Source organism: Brachyhypopomus gauderio, chromosome 7 (genome assembly GCF_052324685.1).
Source record: "Brachyhypopomus gauderio isolate BG-103 chromosome 7, BGAUD_0.2, whole genome shotgun sequence".
Lineage (NCBI taxonomy): Eukaryota > Metazoa > Chordata > Actinopteri > Gymnotiformes > Hypopomidae > Brachyhypopomus > Brachyhypopomus gauderio.
Genome location: NC_135217.1, coordinates 22,379,477 through 22,396,620, shown reverse-complemented (window position 1 = coordinate 22,396,620; position 17,144 = coordinate 22,379,477). Strand labels below are relative to the sequence as shown.

The 17,144-nt window shown below is 42.2% G+C and overlaps 3 protein-coding genes across 4 annotated transcripts in view; 1 reads left to right on the top strand and 2 right to left on the bottom strand.

Annotated features, from left to right (window-relative positions):
- gnal (guanine nucleotide binding protein (G protein), alpha activating activity polypeptide, olfactory type) overlaps positions 1-9,022 on the top strand; it is a 41,282-nt gene extending 32,260 nt beyond the window's left edge. Inside the window, exons 6-12 of the mRNA XM_077012622.1 lie at positions 3,048-3,102; positions 3,955-4,028; positions 4,348-4,406; positions 4,592-4,712; positions 5,247-5,377; positions 5,923-5,990; positions 6,454-9,022. Of these exons, the coding sequence (XP_076868737.1) occupies positions 3,048-3,102; positions 3,955-4,028; positions 4,348-4,406; positions 4,592-4,712; positions 5,247-5,377; positions 5,923-5,990; positions 6,454-6,600 (655 nt within the window). The 3' untranslated portion in view covers positions 6,601-9,022. The remainder of the gene's footprint in view (positions 1-3,047; positions 3,103-3,954; positions 4,029-4,347; positions 4,407-4,591; positions 4,713-5,246; positions 5,378-5,922; positions 5,991-6,453) is intronic.
- A 161-nt stretch (positions 9,023-9,183) lies between these two features.
- Positions 9,184-16,103, bottom strand: mppe1 (metallophosphoesterase 1). Of its 2 annotated transcripts, XM_077012621.1 has the most exons (10): positions 15,922-16,103; positions 15,445-15,548; positions 14,390-14,498; positions 13,840-13,943; positions 13,031-13,111; positions 12,679-12,787; positions 11,761-11,838; positions 10,364-10,486; positions 10,047-10,187; positions 9,184-9,818 (listed from the first exon to the last, which is right to left on the bottom strand). In XM_077012621.1, the coding sequence occupies exons 1-10, from the start codon at positions 15,955-15,957 to the stop codon at positions 9,636-9,638; spliced, it is 1,068 nt and encodes a 355-aa protein (XP_076868736.1). In that variant the 5' UTR covers positions 15,958-16,103; the 3' UTR covers positions 9,184-9,635. The 2 variants fall into 2 exon arrangements, with proteins under 2 accessions (XP_076868736.1, XP_076868735.1); XM_077012620.1 differs by having other exon boundaries at positions 15,445-16,052.
- A 202-nt stretch (positions 16,104-16,305) lies between these two features.
- Positions 16,306-17,144, bottom strand: part of LOC143519761 (uncharacterized) — a 3,922-nt gene continuing 3,083 nt past the window's right edge. Inside the window, exons 9-10 of the mRNA XM_077013509.1 lie at positions 16,936-17,061; positions 16,306-16,508 (exon numbers count right to left, since the gene is read on the bottom strand). Of these exons, the coding sequence (XP_076869624.1) occupies positions 16,467-16,508; positions 16,936-17,061 (168 nt within the window). The 3' untranslated portion in view covers positions 16,306-16,466. The remainder of the gene's footprint in view (positions 16,509-16,935; positions 17,062-17,144) is intronic.

Genomic DNA, 17,144 nt, shown 5'->3' with positions numbered 1-17,144 from the left:
AGGAACAACATCTGAGATCTCCACCCAGAAGAGTGCAGTCCTGGGATTCTACGCAGGACCCTCAAGATTCTGCTCAGGATCCTCAAGCTCTCTGACCTTGAGGACCTGAGCTTGAAAGAAAATGACCACCCAGCTGAATAGTCTCTGTCCAAAATGTCCTGAACCTTTGTGGACTTTTCAGTGCAGTTACTCTCTTGGTTCAGATATTTATATTTATTACCATACATGCAACATGCAACCTTTGCTGTTGTGAGACATTGGTGTTCTGTGATATTGCTTCTGTACCTAAAATGTACCTAAATATACCTATAGTACTGTTGTGCAGACCACCACACAGGTCTTAACTGTCTGTCCGTGTTTGGTGGTGTTCACTTCTCATATGGCTGTAAGGTTTCTTAAGTCTGTCTGTGATGTGATGGGCTTAAAGTGTTGACCAGAGAGCACCAGCTCAAACAGATGGTGCCCAGGGTGGAGTTTCTTGCAGTATGTTGGCTGCTCTACTGAGGCAGTCAAAGCTGAATAAGTGCTCAACAGAGGGTGAGCATCTTCTTGGGTGTGTTGATGATCCTACGAAGGGCTCTCCTGCCTCCCCTACCTATACTGTCAATGGAACAGTGGTAGATGGACACAAGCAGTTTCTCCAATTGTTTTTCCAAGTAGATTCATTACTGTGTCTTCTTGATTGCTTCTGTAGTCTTGGTGGTCCAGGAGAGGGCTTCAGTGATATGTTCACCCAGAAACTCAAGAACGGGCGTTTTCTTTAGCTTTTGAAAAGTTCAGTATGGGATTGTTTTCAGAACACCGTGGTCTTTGGACATCATCACTGTTTGATTCTGAGATGAGTCCAAACAGTAGTGCCGTCTGCTAGCGTGGAGTGTAAGGGTGGAGAGGTGGGAGTCTGAGGGCAGTCAGTGAGAAAGTCTTTGATCCAGTAGCAAGTGGGTTGGGAAAGGGCTAAATCTGTGAGATTAGTGACCCGTCTATCTGAGATGTGCGTATTAAAGGCAAAACTGAAATCTATAAAAAGCCTCCTCAGTAAACTTCACTGTTGTTTAAGGTGGATGAGTGTTGTGTAAAGAACAGTAGTGATGGCATCTTCTATAGACCTGTTTGCTCCGTAGGCAAACTACTTTAATGATCTGAGTGAGTGCCAGTGAACAGTAGTCTTTGAGTCTACTGATCGTGTTTCTTATAATGAAATAATTGTAGCAGACCTATAGCAGACTCATTGCAGTAATGGATCCATATAGGGATAAGTTGAAGCTCCTTGTGAAGACCCCGACAAGCCGGTCTGTGCAGTCTTTCAGCACCCTTCCTGTCACACCATCAGAACTTAGGAGCTTTCTTCTGGTTCACCACACTGAGAACCACCTCACCTCATACTCCTTTCACTCCTTCCACTTCTTCCACTTCATAACGGGTCAAGAAACAGTGAAGTTCCTCTGCCAGTGAGGCATTTCAATTGACAGCCATTAGAATTGTGGTCTTATAAATGGCCTTATAATTGGTAATGTGTTGTATGTCCTGCCACACCCTCCATGAGATGATGGTGAAGTGATACTCAGTCTTCCTCTTGCAGTCCTCTTTAGCTTCCCTGATGCCTCTGTTTAGGTTGGAGTGCTGTATAAGGCCCTGTCGCCACACTCCAAGGCGGAGTTACAGATCTCCTGAGGCGAGTTCTGATCTCCTCTGTCATCCAGGGCTTCGGGTCTGCGGTATACCTTGATGTGTCTGTGAACAGTGGCATTTTCAAGTTTCAGTGCAGTTGTGTATGTAGCAGAGTACAGTTGATGTGTAGGCTATGCTTTCACTTCCTGGTTCTCAAAATTGTTAGCCAAACCATAACCTTTCACAAACCACATGCAAATTCAGCTGTGGAGCAACAGTTAGGGCCTGCTTCTCTCACCAGAGATTATCAATGGTGGTGTTTTTGTATCTGAGCGCCCTCTGCTGGGTATTCATAGAACTGTCCGTTTTGTACTGCCTAAGGTAGGTACTAAATCGGGACACCATCGATTGTGTTTTGTATTTGACCCTGCCCTGAAGTAATGAGTGGTAGGAGGAAGTGGGAAGTTTGTTTTTGATTTTGATGGGTAAACTATCAATTAAATTTATGCCAATCTATATTAAGGACTATAATATAATATGAATGTTAACATGCAACCACCCACATGCTATAAATATGTGAAGTCATAGTAAAGTGATCCTGAGTTATATACCCAGGATTAACACTGCACACACCTGCTTAATCACAAAACAAAATCACACACTTAGACAAATATGACGTATCAATGAGTGAGAGAGAGAGACGAGATTAAAAGATATAGAGAAATGCATAGTGTGTGTGTGTGTGTGTGTGTGTGTGTGTGTGTGTGTGTGTGTGTGTGTGTGTGTGTGTGTGTGTGTGTGTGCGCGTGTGTGCGTGCGTGTGCGTATGCATGTGTGTGTGTGTGTGCCTATCGTAGCTGTGTGGACAGTGAGGCTCTGTCTAGTGCAAGTAGGTGTTTAGGGAAGGGTTCACCATGGCAACACTAAGGAATGTCTAAAATCCTTCTCACTTTCTGCTAGACTCATCTAGTAGGGCCACTAGTCTCTCACTCTCTCTCTTTCTCTCCCCCTCTCTCTCTCTCTCTCTCTCTCTCTCTCACACACACACATACACACACACACGTATGTTGTCCCTACCAACAACATACATTGGCAACAAAGATATGTTTAAATTTGTAAAAGGTCAAAAGGTCATCATCATATCTAGCCAACTGTGTTCCTACTTGTAATTGTTGGGAATCCTGCAACTTTGAGCTAACATTTAAGTTCAGATTTCAATTTAACAGCAAGGACAATTGCTGTAAACGCACAGGCTGCAAAAGCTTTGTAACACTATGTTACAACCTCTGTAGCTTTGGAGTGATTCACTGAGCTTTTTAAGGGATGGGAACAGTAGATCTGATGCACCTGATAGCTGTCGTGGATGTTTTACATAATTTGGTGCCTGTGAGTTATCCCTGTAATGGTGGATTAATATGTCTTTCGTTTGTGTCTTCCAGCTTCTTGGAGAGAATCGACTCAGTACGACAGAACGACTACACACCAACAGACCAGGTGGGGGCGCTCTAACAAATGAAATTTATCAATTCAAATGTATCACAGCCAGACCAATATATTACCTCTCAGAAAATTATCTACTGATGTCCACCTCTGTTTCATTTGAGAAATATTTATTGATATTTGCATTTAGTTAATGCACTGACTTTCTTGTAGGGGTTTTTTTATGACAGTTTTATATATTTGTCCACAAGAGGGTGCTTTTCGTGTTGTTATGAGTCTTAATATTCAGGCTTTATTCAACAGTAGTGAGGTATATAAAAAGTTAATAAAAAGTGCTTTTAAGACATCTCTTTAAGACTTTAAAAATGAATACTTAAAAAAACTGACTGACTTGCAAGTTTTTTCAATGCAATGCAGTTTACACATATATGAAGAAGTGTATGAATGTTTTATGTAATACTATAAAACCTGGGAAAGATACAATATAAATATATATAAAAAATACTTAAAAATATAAAGTACTTTATATCTAAAAACTATCAAATTATTTAACTTAAAATTATAAATTAATGATATAAAATTCAATAACAAAAATCTATTATTTACGGTATCCAAAGTAAGATATCTTACATTTTTGGAATGATTAATTGTTTTAATCCAACATGGTTTTGTTTACTTAACATTTGCTGGGAATACAGTACTCCTGCAGACTTCAGGACATCAGAGCCCCAGTCGTGCTCTTCTGAATTCCAGTCGTGCTCTTCTGAATTCCAGTCGTGCTCTTCTGAATGCCAGTCGTGCTCTTCTGAATGCCAGTCGTGCTCTTCGGAGCCCCAGTCATGTTCATCTGAGTGCCAGTCATGTTCATCTTTCTCTTCATGCATATTTCTTTCCCTCTTTTTGCAGGATTTGCTTAGGTGCCGAGTTTTGACTTCAGGGATTTTTGAAACACGATTTCAAGTAGACAAAGTCAACTTTCAGTAAGTCACTACATGGTGGTGAGGTTTTTGCATTTACCTTGTTCTATATTCTCACCGTTAATACCACTATGTTAGCAAGTGCTTGCAAATGGTGGTTTGTTTTTCTCCCCATTAATGTAAAGGTTCTGCATTTATCTGAATTTTATCATTTATTCATATCATACTATTGAGTGGATTGATATTATTGAGTGGAGGATGACAGTAATAAAGGCTGCAGTATAATAAATGCTATGGTCAGTCCTATTCTCAATTTCTAAATGATAAATCCACTTGTTTCCATTTTGCAGAATTGAACGTTTAATCTGTGTCTTTCTCTCAGCATGTTTGATGTGGGGGGTCAGAGAGATGAGAGAAGAAAGTGGATCCAGTGCTTTAACGGTGAGTCTTCACGTGTCGGCAGGCCAACCGGTTGCTCCGGAAACTTCACAATTCAAACAGCTGCAGGGAACCTTCGGCGGCGGGAAGCCGTCCTAAACCACAGACCCTTTCTAAACGCAGCACGTGCGGTTCCAGAAAAAGGAAAGAGTGGTGCCTGAACGCTGCTGTGTTTTTTTTCCTTCCAGACGTGACTGCCATCATTTTTGTGGCAGCCAGTAGCAGCTACAACATGGTGATCAGAGAGGACAACAGCACCAATCGTCTGCGCGAGTCTCTAGACCTGTTCCGCAGTATCTGGAATAACAGGTTCCCACGCTGATTCCTCTTTAGCTGCTTCTCTTTGTCTTTCTCTCTTCACATCTCCTGTAATGCCTCCCCTCCCTGTCCCTGGTCATTACGTTTTTTTCAAGAAGAATGTGTCGAGTGATTTTAGATGAAGTCCAGTGCCAGGGACACAAATGAAATGAAACACTGCTGTTTTAATTTTGATGCCATTGCAGTGTTGGTAATTACTTAAATGTTGCTAAGCAGTGCTGAAGAGTTAAATGTGAACTTTTGGTTATTTCCCTCATACATAATAAGCTTTGTTAGTCCAGTGAAACTGTTTTGTTTGACATTAGGCGAGGCAGATTTCATTAGAGTTGGCTCTGGCCTGCCTAGTTACTGTCTTTCCCTTTTTTGAGAAGTCATATTCAGATTTTGCTTCGAAGGTCAAATGTTTGCTTATAACCTGTTTGATGAGCTAACACTGAATACCTTTCTAAGAGGTTTCGCTGCTGCAGGGGCTATGTAGCTATGTGACTGACCATCTCTCTGTCTGTCTCTGTGTTTTCCCTCCAGGTTTTTACGAACCATCTCTGTGATCCTGTTCCTGAACAAACAGGATATGTTGGCCGAGAAGATCCTGGCTGGCAAATCCAAACTTGAAGATTATTTCCCAGAGTACACTCGATACACAGTCCCACCTGAAGGTACCAGTGCCCCCTCACACGAAACCTGCAGGATGTAACAGTTGTGATTGGAGGATGTAACAGTTCGCTCTCTGCGATTGGAGGGATCTCACAATGTGTAACATGAAAAAGCCTCGCATGTTATATAGTTTACTGAAATATCACTCATTTCATGTTCCTCTCTCTGAAATTCCACGAGATGTAAATCTGTAATCTGGAACTGCTGACATGTTTTACCTCTTCATTCCAGTCAGGCCTCTGAAACATACAATTACCACATGTGATATTTGAATGAAAGAAGCGCATTAGCCTTTTGGGAGACTAACGTTGCGGTTATATACAAATATTTAAAGAAAAAGGAAATACATAATAGAAAATTCTAATCGTGAGATAATTATGACACTTTTGTTAGCATGTGTAATCATTTTTATTATATGTACTTACCTATTAACCTGTTAATATGTGTTAATCTTAAGTCTAATATTGGAAAATACATGGTCTGTACATAATCCTTAGAAATGAAATATGAAATATTGACCTTTTGACCCCTGTACTCCTATGCACAGTGACTCCTGACCCTGGGGAGGACCCAAAAGTGACCAGGGCCAAGTTCTTTATCCGGGATGAATTTTTGGTATGTTCAAAGTGTTTCCAGGTTTTGTTATTTGTTTTTCCAGCTCCATAAGTGTAAGAGTGAGGGATGCTGTGTTTTTAAGTCTTCAAGGCTCAACAAACCTTTTTCTCAACATTAAACTCCTCTTGCATGTACTATCATTCCCAGGGTTTTAGGATAATGCTGTATTAGCTGAATGTGTGTATTCCCAGGGTTTTAGTATAAGTATCCTAGCTTCATATTCCTCAGTGTGTGTATACAGACAGATATTATCTGTTCATTTACATGGTTCCTCTTCTGTGTGCATTTTCCTTATTACTACTTTGAACATAAGCTTGGGTTTGTATGTGTGTGTATTATGTGCATTTAAACATGTGCATGTGTTTACGGGCATTTAACGCCTTTGTGGGTACTTGTTTTGTCTATTAGAACACTTAAGTCTTAAGGTGACTTTGTCTCTGTGTTTGGGTGTGTGTGACTTCAGAGGATAAGCACAGCCAGTGGCTCGGACAAACACTACTGCTACCCACACTTCACCTGTGCTGTGGACACAGAGAACATTCGCCGTGTCTTCAACGACTGTCGCGACATCATACAGAGGATGCACCTTCGCCAGTATGAGCTCTTGTGATTGGCTGCAGCGAACGGTCACTCCTCCAATAAGATCACTTCTTTTCCACTCCCAGATAGCCGCGGGACTATGTGAACTACTGACAAGTGACGAAGTTGTCATGTGACCTCCCCCCCCCACCTTTTGACACTTCCCTTTCTCTCATCTTATCCTTATTTATAGTCTCTTTTTCCAAGATGGGTGTATGTGTATGTGCGTGCACGAGAGATTCCTGTTTTCATTCTTTTCTTTCTTTTTTTTCCCCTTTTGCTTTCAAGTGTTTTGATTTTTACTTCTGTGCGAGCACTGGTTGGATGTGGACCAGTTAACCTAATGGAAATCTGTGGTAACTTCAGGCGCGGTAGTCTGAACTTAGACCTTCGTCTTCTCCTCTGCAACCTAATGAAGGTCTTTTAGGAGTACTTGACATAGGGTGGATAATGCACTTTGCATCAGGTTCCTAAAATGAAGGCCAGAAAGCATAATTCACTATGTAGCACCACCATATTTATTACTCATCAGTTTTTGTTTGTTTGTTTGTTTTTATGCATTTTGCCTTTCTTTTATCGCTTTTATGTCAAGAATGCAGGGGTTGCAGGGATAGATGGGGGTTTGGAATAATCTAAAGAGCACAGACTAAGAGCAGAAGTGGTGGATTGTGGGACTTGAAGTCCTCTGCACCTCTTGGCCAATAGGCTTTCTGCCTAGGGAGAACCACCATAATGATTGGCCGATCTATACTGCTCTTACCATGAGGGTTGTCCTGGTGGGCAATAGTCCTATATAAATAAATATAAATAAATACATAATATATTTTTTGGGGAGGGGGGGTGTTTTATTATCCTAAGGAATGTGTAAGGTTGCTTTCTCTTGTACAGGCCTGCAAAATGTAATGTTATTTTGTACTTAATTGAGAAAGAGAAGAAAGTTTGACTTGTAGAAGCTCCTTGTGCCTTTGATTACGGCTGTACTTGTAAATGGGGATTAGATGTAAGTACATTTTTGACAGCATTGTACAGCTTGATGTCAAACCTTAACTGCAGCACAGCCGGCTGATGGGAAGTCTTTGTCTCTCTGTAGAAACACTTTTTTTTCCTGTGGTTTGTAAAGATAAACAAAATTATAAGGTCTTTAGTATAAAATGAAAATTAGGCAAAAAAATCTTGTATACATTATGCAAAATTAACCACTTACCTATGTTGAGAACTTACAGATAGAGTACATGTCCTTTTTTTCCAGTCATTTTCCCTTTCTAGGACTCTTTGACAGCTTTAAAACCATTGGAAATCCTTTTAAGTGTCCAAATTTGCGGCCTGCTGATGTTTTGAGTAGGAAGCAACTTTTTAGACATGAACTGTGTGCTTGAGTCGTGTACACAGGGTTACGGCGTTAAATGTGTGAATGCGTGTGTGCGTGTGCCTGCATGCGTGTGTGCATGTGTACACTCACATACCCACACATTGTGTTATACCCAAAAGTACATGTGCATTTTTATATTTATATATGTACATATACATTTATAAAGTTACGAAAAGAAGCTATATTCTATAAATATATAATTATACATAGAATGTGTGTGCCTATGCGTATACATATTTATGAATGTCTAGCAAGGTTGTTTGAGTAGCAATGCATACACATAGGCGTACTTTAGAAGGGGGGGGGGGGAGATGAGAGAGATTAGTTCCTCATTGACTGTCCCATAAACCTTCAGGACTACACAGGTGTCTGGGACATGTAGGCACTGACTGCCCCTCCTCACAGCCACTGAGCACCACAAAGCCTCTTCCGCCTGTCCATTGAGGACATCACTGGACACAGATGTGCCGGCCGCACTCTGTAGATCGATAATGGAGTTTTGTAAGACCTTTCGGAGAACGGCCACCCATGTTCCACCCATGTCGCTGCATGTTTTCATGCATCTCAGAACCTCCCAGATCTCACCACCATCCCAATCACTGCCATCCCCAGGCCAAAGTACTCCTGCCATCAGCGTCCAGGTTTAGTGAACTGCGCCCGATGTCCGATCCATTTCACTTTATGGTGCATGCTGTACTTGAGCGGCCCAGAGTGGGGATTGAGTGGTTCAGACAACCAGAAGGCCGAACTAATGACCTTATCCCACCTACCACTCACACAGGTGAGGTCAAGGTGTCCGTTATCTCCAAATATCTCCAAAGCTCATATGTCCACTATTTCACAGGCAGTCCTGCTCAGAGAGGGGGGTTACGGCAGCCGTACTCAAATCTGATTGGCTGGAACAGGCTATGTGGCGTTGCAGTCACTGTACGGTGAGGCTACGGCACTGATAGATGGGATCTTTCCCTGAGGCTTCTTCATGTTCAAATACTGAGTGATGACTGAGTGAAGAAAAAAAACAAAAAAAAAAAAACAAAAACAACTCTGTGTCTGGCCTTCAAGGACTAAAGCTTTTTTTTCTTAATTTTCATTTTAATAAAGAGGCACATTAGAAGACCTTTGTCTTTGTTTAGAAAGAGAATGTCAGGAGAAATGTCGTTTTGCAAATAAAATACCTCGAAAAGAAGCTGCATGTTTTTTATACTCAACCAGCATAAGAATAACAAATCACATTAGCAGACGGAGTCGGGTGTACATTTTATTTGCAACTTTTTCCATTTAAACTTTTAACAATTAAAGGTGACAATCCTGAAAAGCTTTAAAAGTGGATAGATATATACACGGCTTTAACTAAAACTAAAGCCTCTCTCTCACACACACAGACATTCACACAAAACCTTCAGACGGATTACAAACACTTCTAGAAGTTTCAGTTGGCTCTTCACATTTGGGTCCAGGAGCATTAACCACCACTTCCTGAGTGCAAATGCAGCTCAACATTATGTGTGCAAAATGGCTCTTTAAAATCAATCATGGCCAAGGTTCCTAAAAACAGCTGATGTGGTAAAACGGTAGGTAGAGTTCAGAGTTCACGCTAACCTCATCACTGTACACAGACCTTTGTGCTATGCTGCTTACCCTAACCATGTATCTCATTTAATGATGCATGAGAACGTGAGTATATTCACATATGTGCTTTACGTAAACTTCTGCTTTCCCAGAAGGCCGTGCGACCAGGACAGGGCCCTCCTGAACACACCGAGTTGGCTGAGGGCGAAGAGTGTAATCACCAAGGTGATGCCACAGTACACTGCTATAACGCTGCTCTCCTTGGGCAGGAAACACTTGGACAGCACATAGTCGGACTGAGAAAATGATCCCTGCACACATGTATACAAACACAGAAGAAGAGAGAGAGCAAAAAAAACAAACTGTCAAAAAGGTGTATTTATACCACAAACAGAAAGGGCATTCAATGAACCATGCAGCAGGTTTGATGATTCCTTAAATACTGACTAAATGAGTGAATAATACACATTTGACGTTAACAAAACTGGCTTCTGAACATTGTGCGGCTTCAAATAAATGATTAAAGAGGTTGTGGTTACCAGCATGAAGCTGGGGTTGTTGCGGTTCCTCCAGCTGAAAGACGGAACACTGATCTCAGGGAAGCGGTTCTCATGGAGGACCTCACAGCCACTGTGGGTGTGGCCACTCAGAATAAGGCGGGGCTGGAACCACCACAGCAGCTGTTGATTGGAAGAAAAAGTTTTCCTTATTAAACCGGTCAAAGGCCGCTAGGAATGAAGTTTCTTCTTCTTATCAAACTCTTGGTCTTATCAAACGTTTTTTTTTTTACACGTGTACCACAAGTTCAGTAGTGCTCACGTGTATGTGTGTGTGTGTGTGTGTGTGTGTGTCTCACCCTCTGAGAGGCATCTCTAGAGAGCACATCGTAGCGCTCCTGAAATAGCTTGTAGCGTTCATTAGGTGGCGCTGCATCCACCCCTGTGCATTTGCCGTCACTGGCACGATACAGGGGGTAATGCTGAAACACACATGCAGAAACTACGCTTGAAAAGTCACACCCGAGTTCACTTCAAAGGACGATTACAGTTGACTTATTTGACATGCACACACATTGCTTTATAATAATGTTATTTACAGCATTTTCTTAAAGTATAATTTAGTGTTACAGGCACATTCTTTGAATAGAAATATACTGTAAATCCACCTTGAACCCAGCAAATGGTTCTCTAAGTCTAATGCACCGCACATACTTGTGCTTGTATCAAGCTTTGCATCAACACACACACACACACATACTTTGTGCTATCTTTCACTGGATGAAAGAACTGCATATTTGCTTACAGTATTTGGCAAACATTCCTATCAATATCCTTCATGGCTTATGACAGTGTGTGTACTCTGAATTTATCACAAGATGCGAGCACCCTTCACCTGCTCTTTCAGGTGACCTACAGGAACAGACAAATGTTTGCAGACGCCACAGAAAGATATTAGAGCAGTGGCATAATAACACCTGTGTCGTGTAGCTGGTTCTCATTGGACTGTACAAGGTCAGAATACTTTGTATTGCAAATGAACCACAAAATAGTGGTTAAGAGAACCATGCAGTCAAATACCTGGACCTCCTACGTTAAGGCATCAGCCAATGCTAATGCACTAAAATGCACAACACACTGCACAACACATCACCATTAGCTTTGGTCTGAAAAGAACTGAAGACAGAGATTATAATCTGCAGGTGTTGATTGTGGAACTGTGCTGTGAAGACCGGAGCTGTGATTTATCCATAAAAAACCAAAGAGACAAAGATCTCACTAAACTTCAAAGCAGGTCAGTGTAGAGGTTTAAGAAACAGGATACTGTTCCTTGAGCTTTAATCAATGCCTGTAGTGTACCTCTGATGTGTAACAAACCTCTGGTGTGTAACAAACCAGAGACTGAGTGGAACCAGAGATCAGGAAGTACATAGAGCAACAATCTGGTGTGTTTGTCCTAAACACCAACGCAACATTTATAAGGGCATATGGCACCATGCCACTGTCACCAAGTCACTGTAGTTAAAATATAACCCTGAGCATTTCTCCTCAGTGCCCTGTTTGCTTACCACTGAGGCTGATTTACTTGTTTTAAATGACCTGATCACCACCATGACTGCTCATTACTGACTGGCTTTCAAAAACATCTGAGGTGAGGATCGGTATTGTGTGCACGAGATATAGTCCAGCTCCACAACTTCCAGACCTTAGGACGGCACCCCCCTGACAGCCCCTGAGCACGCGCTCTTCTCCCTACCTGCAGTATGATGGGAGGACTGGATGGATATGTCTGCCCAGCTTTGCATCGAAGGCCGTCTCCACCATTTCGAGAGTTCTGAGGAGATCCAGAGTGACAGTAAGCCTCGCTCAGCAGGGCAGTGGACAGCTTTTACAGGACTGGTGTATACAAATGTACTGCTCATATCTGCTATCGTTTTTTTACACAACGGTATCTTCTAGAAGACCCTGTAAGAGACGTGTCCATGTGGCACCGGCCTTACATTAGAGGCTTGCTCTAAAAGAAAATGGCTGAACATTACAAAGAGTTTCAGTATACAGTAAATCCAGGCAAGCAATCACCCTGGACATCTCTGTGCCACATAGACGTCGTGTGGCAGTAACCCCAGTGTCACAGGCTAAGCAGCTGCAATGGTGTAAAGTTTGAACCTAAACTTTATTTTGCAATATGCACTTGTGAAAATGACATGCATAGTGATAGAGGAATAAACAATATTTTTATATTAAAATAAACTGAGTAATTGATGTAGTCCTGCCTTGAAAAAGCACAACCATGCTTGTACCCCCCCCCCTCCTCCCCCACATTTCAAATGAAAGTCAGGTTATTCCCCTGCTTAACTATCTACACATGACCGTTTACCCAGAATTAGGTTTTACTGCATCCAGTGAGGGAAAAGGTACATATTACTTTCAGCAATGTAGTAATAAGGAAACCGTCTGTGAAAGGCCACGGATCTAAAGCCCTCACACAGCAGATGCCACAGATGAGTCATGGACTCTAGCGTGGGGGATTCATTACAGAGAGATGAGAGAGCTCCGGCCTGCCAATGAACTCTGACCCTCTACCCCAAAATGAGTCAACACCTACGGTCTTTGCTGCTGCTGAAGCTGATGATGATGATGATGATGATGATGATGATGATGATAAGTGGGTTACCTGGACGGAGCAGTTCAGTGCCACAGAGAGACTGTGCAACTTTGTCTCCACACGATTACAGATGGGACAGTGATCCCCATGAAGCGCCACACTGTTCACTAGCAAGAAACTACGGACCACACACACACACACACACACACACACACACACACACACACACACACACACACACACACACACCCCACACACACACACACACACACACACACACACACACACACACACACACACACACCCCACACACACACACACACACACACACACACACACACACCAGTGTCATTACAAGACATAGTGCATATAAAACACTAGAAAGCAGTGCAGTCTGAAAGTTTCTGTGTGCGTGGCTTACTTGACGCCTCTCTTTGTGAGCATCCGAGCTGACGTGGTACTGAACACTCTCTCAAAGCGCTCCAGCTTATAGCTCGACATCCTGTTGGGACAGTAACAGACCTTTGTAAATGTGGTCGCTCTGGAAGAGAGTCTGTGGATAAAATGAGTGAAATAATCTCTAGACTATGCGAAGCACTCTGGATTCACCATCCACAGGTCATGACACTCGTTAACCTGTTAGACTGTCAATTTCATTATTTCTTCATGCTTTCATTTATGTCAGGAATACAGGAATCAACTTATTTTACTTTGTATCATACCCCCCCCCCCCCCACACACACACACTGTCCATCCTTAACAATCTTAGACCTTGATTCAGTGTGACTCTCTTATGGAGAAACCAGCAGGGCATCTGAATGTCACTCAGTTCATTCATCACAATTGTAACCTAACTGTGACGGGCAGGGAATGCGAAATGAAAAGGAAACTATCACGCCAAGTCTCAGGGGAAAAGGAGGATTTAATGCACTAGGTGCACAAACCAAAAACCTTGTGACATGATCCAAATCAAGCATATAATAACCAGCAGTCAACTGGTACAAAGACAAGACATATATAGACAAACAAACGCCCTTCAGGTGGGGGCTTGCTAATAGGCCCCGCCCACCCGAGGGACAAACACAACGGAACAACAGGACAACTGCTGTTGTGGATGGGTCGGCCGGCAGGGGGTCCGCCATACCGTGACACTAACACTGTCTATTTCTGTTCATTCTTCATTGGACCATGAGAATTCTGTTGTTGTTGAACAATAACAATAGAACTCACTCATGATGGAAGCCGATGTCGTGGTTGCCAATGAGAACCACGAGTTCTGTGTCGCTGGGGTGACGGAAGATCTGTTTGAAGCGTCTAACGTCATCTTCCCAGTCCTGCAGGGATTAAAAAAACTATCCATCGATCAAAAAATAAACTAAAACAACCTTTAAATGACCAGCTCAGTTATGTAATAAATAGGTATTAATTTACACTAAAAGTTTAAATATATAGAATAATGATTATAATAGAACAAAGATTCTGTTTTGATTGATGAAAATTGAGATTTTGTTATCAAATATATATGAAAAATAATTTGGTATTCAGTGGTGAAATTCTGAGAATTATGTGGGTTTTCAGTGCATATTTAGTAAACATGGTCAGGGACAGATCAACTGTCAAGTTCTAGTCAATTACAGTATAAAAACTGTAATTTTTTATATATATAAAAAGTCCAAAAACCACTTTTTATTTATTCTTTGTTCACCATGTCCTGCCTCAAAAAGTCATTTGAAATTCTACTCCAGAGACTGACATTGGTCTTCCAGAGTCTCAGATTTACCTCAGGGATACTCCATTTACCCTCATCGAAAACATCCCCCAGAATGAAGACCATCTCAGGCCTGAGTAACCACAACGCCGTCTGGAACGCTCTCTCCATCTGCCACTCTCTAGCAGGGAGGAGAGGGACACAGTGAGCACGCAGACGTTCAGAGACACACCAGTGCACTCCCAGAACCTCTCAGCAGCACTCAGAGTATGCGACAGAGTTGGGGCCGTGCCAAGCACTCCGAGCCAACCGGAACAACTTTCTCCATCAGCAAATCTCATGATTATTGATTACCCCTGTGCAAAAGCTCCGTCAAATCATATACCCTTTATATGCACTTACTATTATGTATGTCTGTTCCTGCCTCAAACTCAATCAAGTGTTCCAGTGTACTCTACAGGACCAGAGTCAAAAAAAATAAGAACAACTTGGAATATGTTTTTCGTCTGCTCTATTCAGCACAGCAGACACTGCACAGAAGTGACAGGCCACCGTGTGTGTGTAATTTCATAGTTACAGAGCAGTCACTCAGGTAAGCAATTGTAAAGGCCTTCTTAAGCCTCTTTAAAGTGGAAAACAATATTAGTCAGTCTTCACAGAGCCTAAGACAGTACAGCTAAATCTAAACTGGAAATTGGCAGTGTGACTTGGAGAAAAAGGTGGATAAACTGAAGTCTAAGTACAGGATGAATGCAAAAACGATAAGGAGATTATGTTGGGATGACCGACAGTGAACTCTCTATCTCCTGCAGTAATCAGATTTACAGCACACGCCATGTTCACTAAGGTGTTTTATCAAATGAGTACCGTAAATAACAGCTACAAGTTCTCATTGCACATGCAACATACTTGTACCTCTACACATTTAGCTCCCTATGCATTTCCCCCAGAACCGAAGGCTACCTCAGCTATGTGCCCGACCGAGATGAAGAGGACGAGCATCTTGTAACTAGGCAACCACATCCGCGCTGTGATCAGTAGACACATTTTATAGCTACATTTGTAAACAAGACCTTTCCAGTAGTGTCAGGGTCCATCCGTGATGGTCGATGCATAATCAATCTTACCTTCTCAGCTTGTCGAACCAGTGCCCTTGAATAGCCCCGAGGAGGTGCGTGTCGGACAGGAACATTGCCCGGAGAGGGGCGGCCGAGTCTTTGCGCTCGGGTATCTCCGGCCACGAGCATCGCACAATTGTAGGGAAATAAATCAAATATTCACAGAAAATAAAAACGCAGCCGACGGTCAAAACGAGCACCATTAAACTCAGGTTACCCGTAAATCCAGGCATCACCTCTGGATAAAAAAACGTGGCTAATTCATCGCCTAATCGCAATTAATGGAAGCATAGATCACTGATAAGTAGGGAACTATCTACATTGGTTCTCTCTTTCGCGTCCATCTCTGGCGCGTGCGTACACACAACACACACCTCGTTTATTTTCACAGAATGTGTGTGGATTCCCTTAGTCATCAGCTCGTGACGCATCTGAGTGTCCCTACGCCCAACCAAATGTGTTCCGTACAAAAATAACAAAACCTACATTCCTGAAACACCTTGCGCGGATTCTTGAGCCCATATTCCCATCTGCAGTGTTGCAAGTCGTCCTTTGCAGTAAACATTGTAAACACCAACCCCAGTCAGGAAACAATAGTCTTTTTGTTTTAGGGAAAATAGAGAACCGGATGTGTAGCTGCGCCTGGACTGCTTTGCACAGCCTTGCAGTGCACTCACGTGCGGAGGACAAACGCGCTTCCTCATAACTGAGCTGTCATGATCTTCACACGAGAGACAAGTCACACAGCAAAACCAGGACGCACGCAGCGACATCTTGTGCTAGAAACAGATGCTGCAAGCATATAGCTTACACAATACACCACGCAGACAACAATTGTTTTATTGTAAAGGATGACAGTGTAATAGGATGGTTAGGATATAACTTTAATTTAAAACATGATTCAAATGTGCTGCAAGAAGTCTGCAAACACTGTCACATTTCTATTTGTAGACAAATAGTGAGAAATGTAATCTTTAAATATGGCAGCATTGGAGTCCTTTATTGTGGGTTCAGCTGCAGGCGATACTGAGTCACGTGTGTGGCGAGGGTCCTGTAGATGGAGTCCTCTGTACCTAAAAATCAGGAATCATAATGACTACATCATCAAGGAAGTGGAATTCATGAATTATCTATTAGCATAGGTTGACCATATTTTCATTTGGGAAAACCAGGACACCTTGGAGGGTAATTGTACAATAGCATGATATTGGTTATTAATTATTAAAATGCTTTTCTGTAAAAGTCAACAACAAAAACTCCAATAACAAATAATAGTCCAATGAAGGTAGTTTAAAAACCTGGACATTTCCTCACTTAAAAAAAAAAATGCCCGGTACAGGACGTGAAATACGGACGTGTCCCGGGAAATACGGACGTTTAGTCACCCAATATTATCATTCAATTAAACACTCGTGTACTTGCACTCTGATTAATTTGACCATACTCAACTATGTACGTCGTTTTACAGCAATAAAAATGAAGACGACCATGTAAGCTCACCTGTGCTTTGACAACATGCAGCTCAGCATGGATCCTCTTGTACCTACTCTCCAGCTCACTGTACATATGTTTCAACCTCTCCTTGTCTCTTCTCTCCTTCAGGAAGTCCTCCTTAAACACTTGGGCCTGTGGAGCACCACACAGCCACATCAGTTATGATTAACCCTTACATCAACACCTGGTCTAAAGAGGGAACTTAAAGGCAGGAA

What these genes read in the sequence shown, in the direction of transcription:
- mppe1 (XM_077012620.1), bottom strand. Translation starts at nt 15,668, where the DNA reads ATGCCTGGATTTACGGGTAACCTGAGTTTAATGGTGCTCGTTTTGACC. An exon ending in CTCACAAAGAGAGGCGTCAA is followed by an intron (nt 12,788 to 13,030) that starts GTAAGCCACGCA and finishes TGTGGTCCGTAG; the next exon opens with TTTCTTGCTAGTGAACAGTG. An exon ending in ACAACCCCAGCTTCATGCTG is followed by an intron (nt 9,819 to 10,046) that starts GTAACCACAACC and finishes ACATGTGTGCAG; the next exon opens with GGATCATTTTCTCAGTCCGA.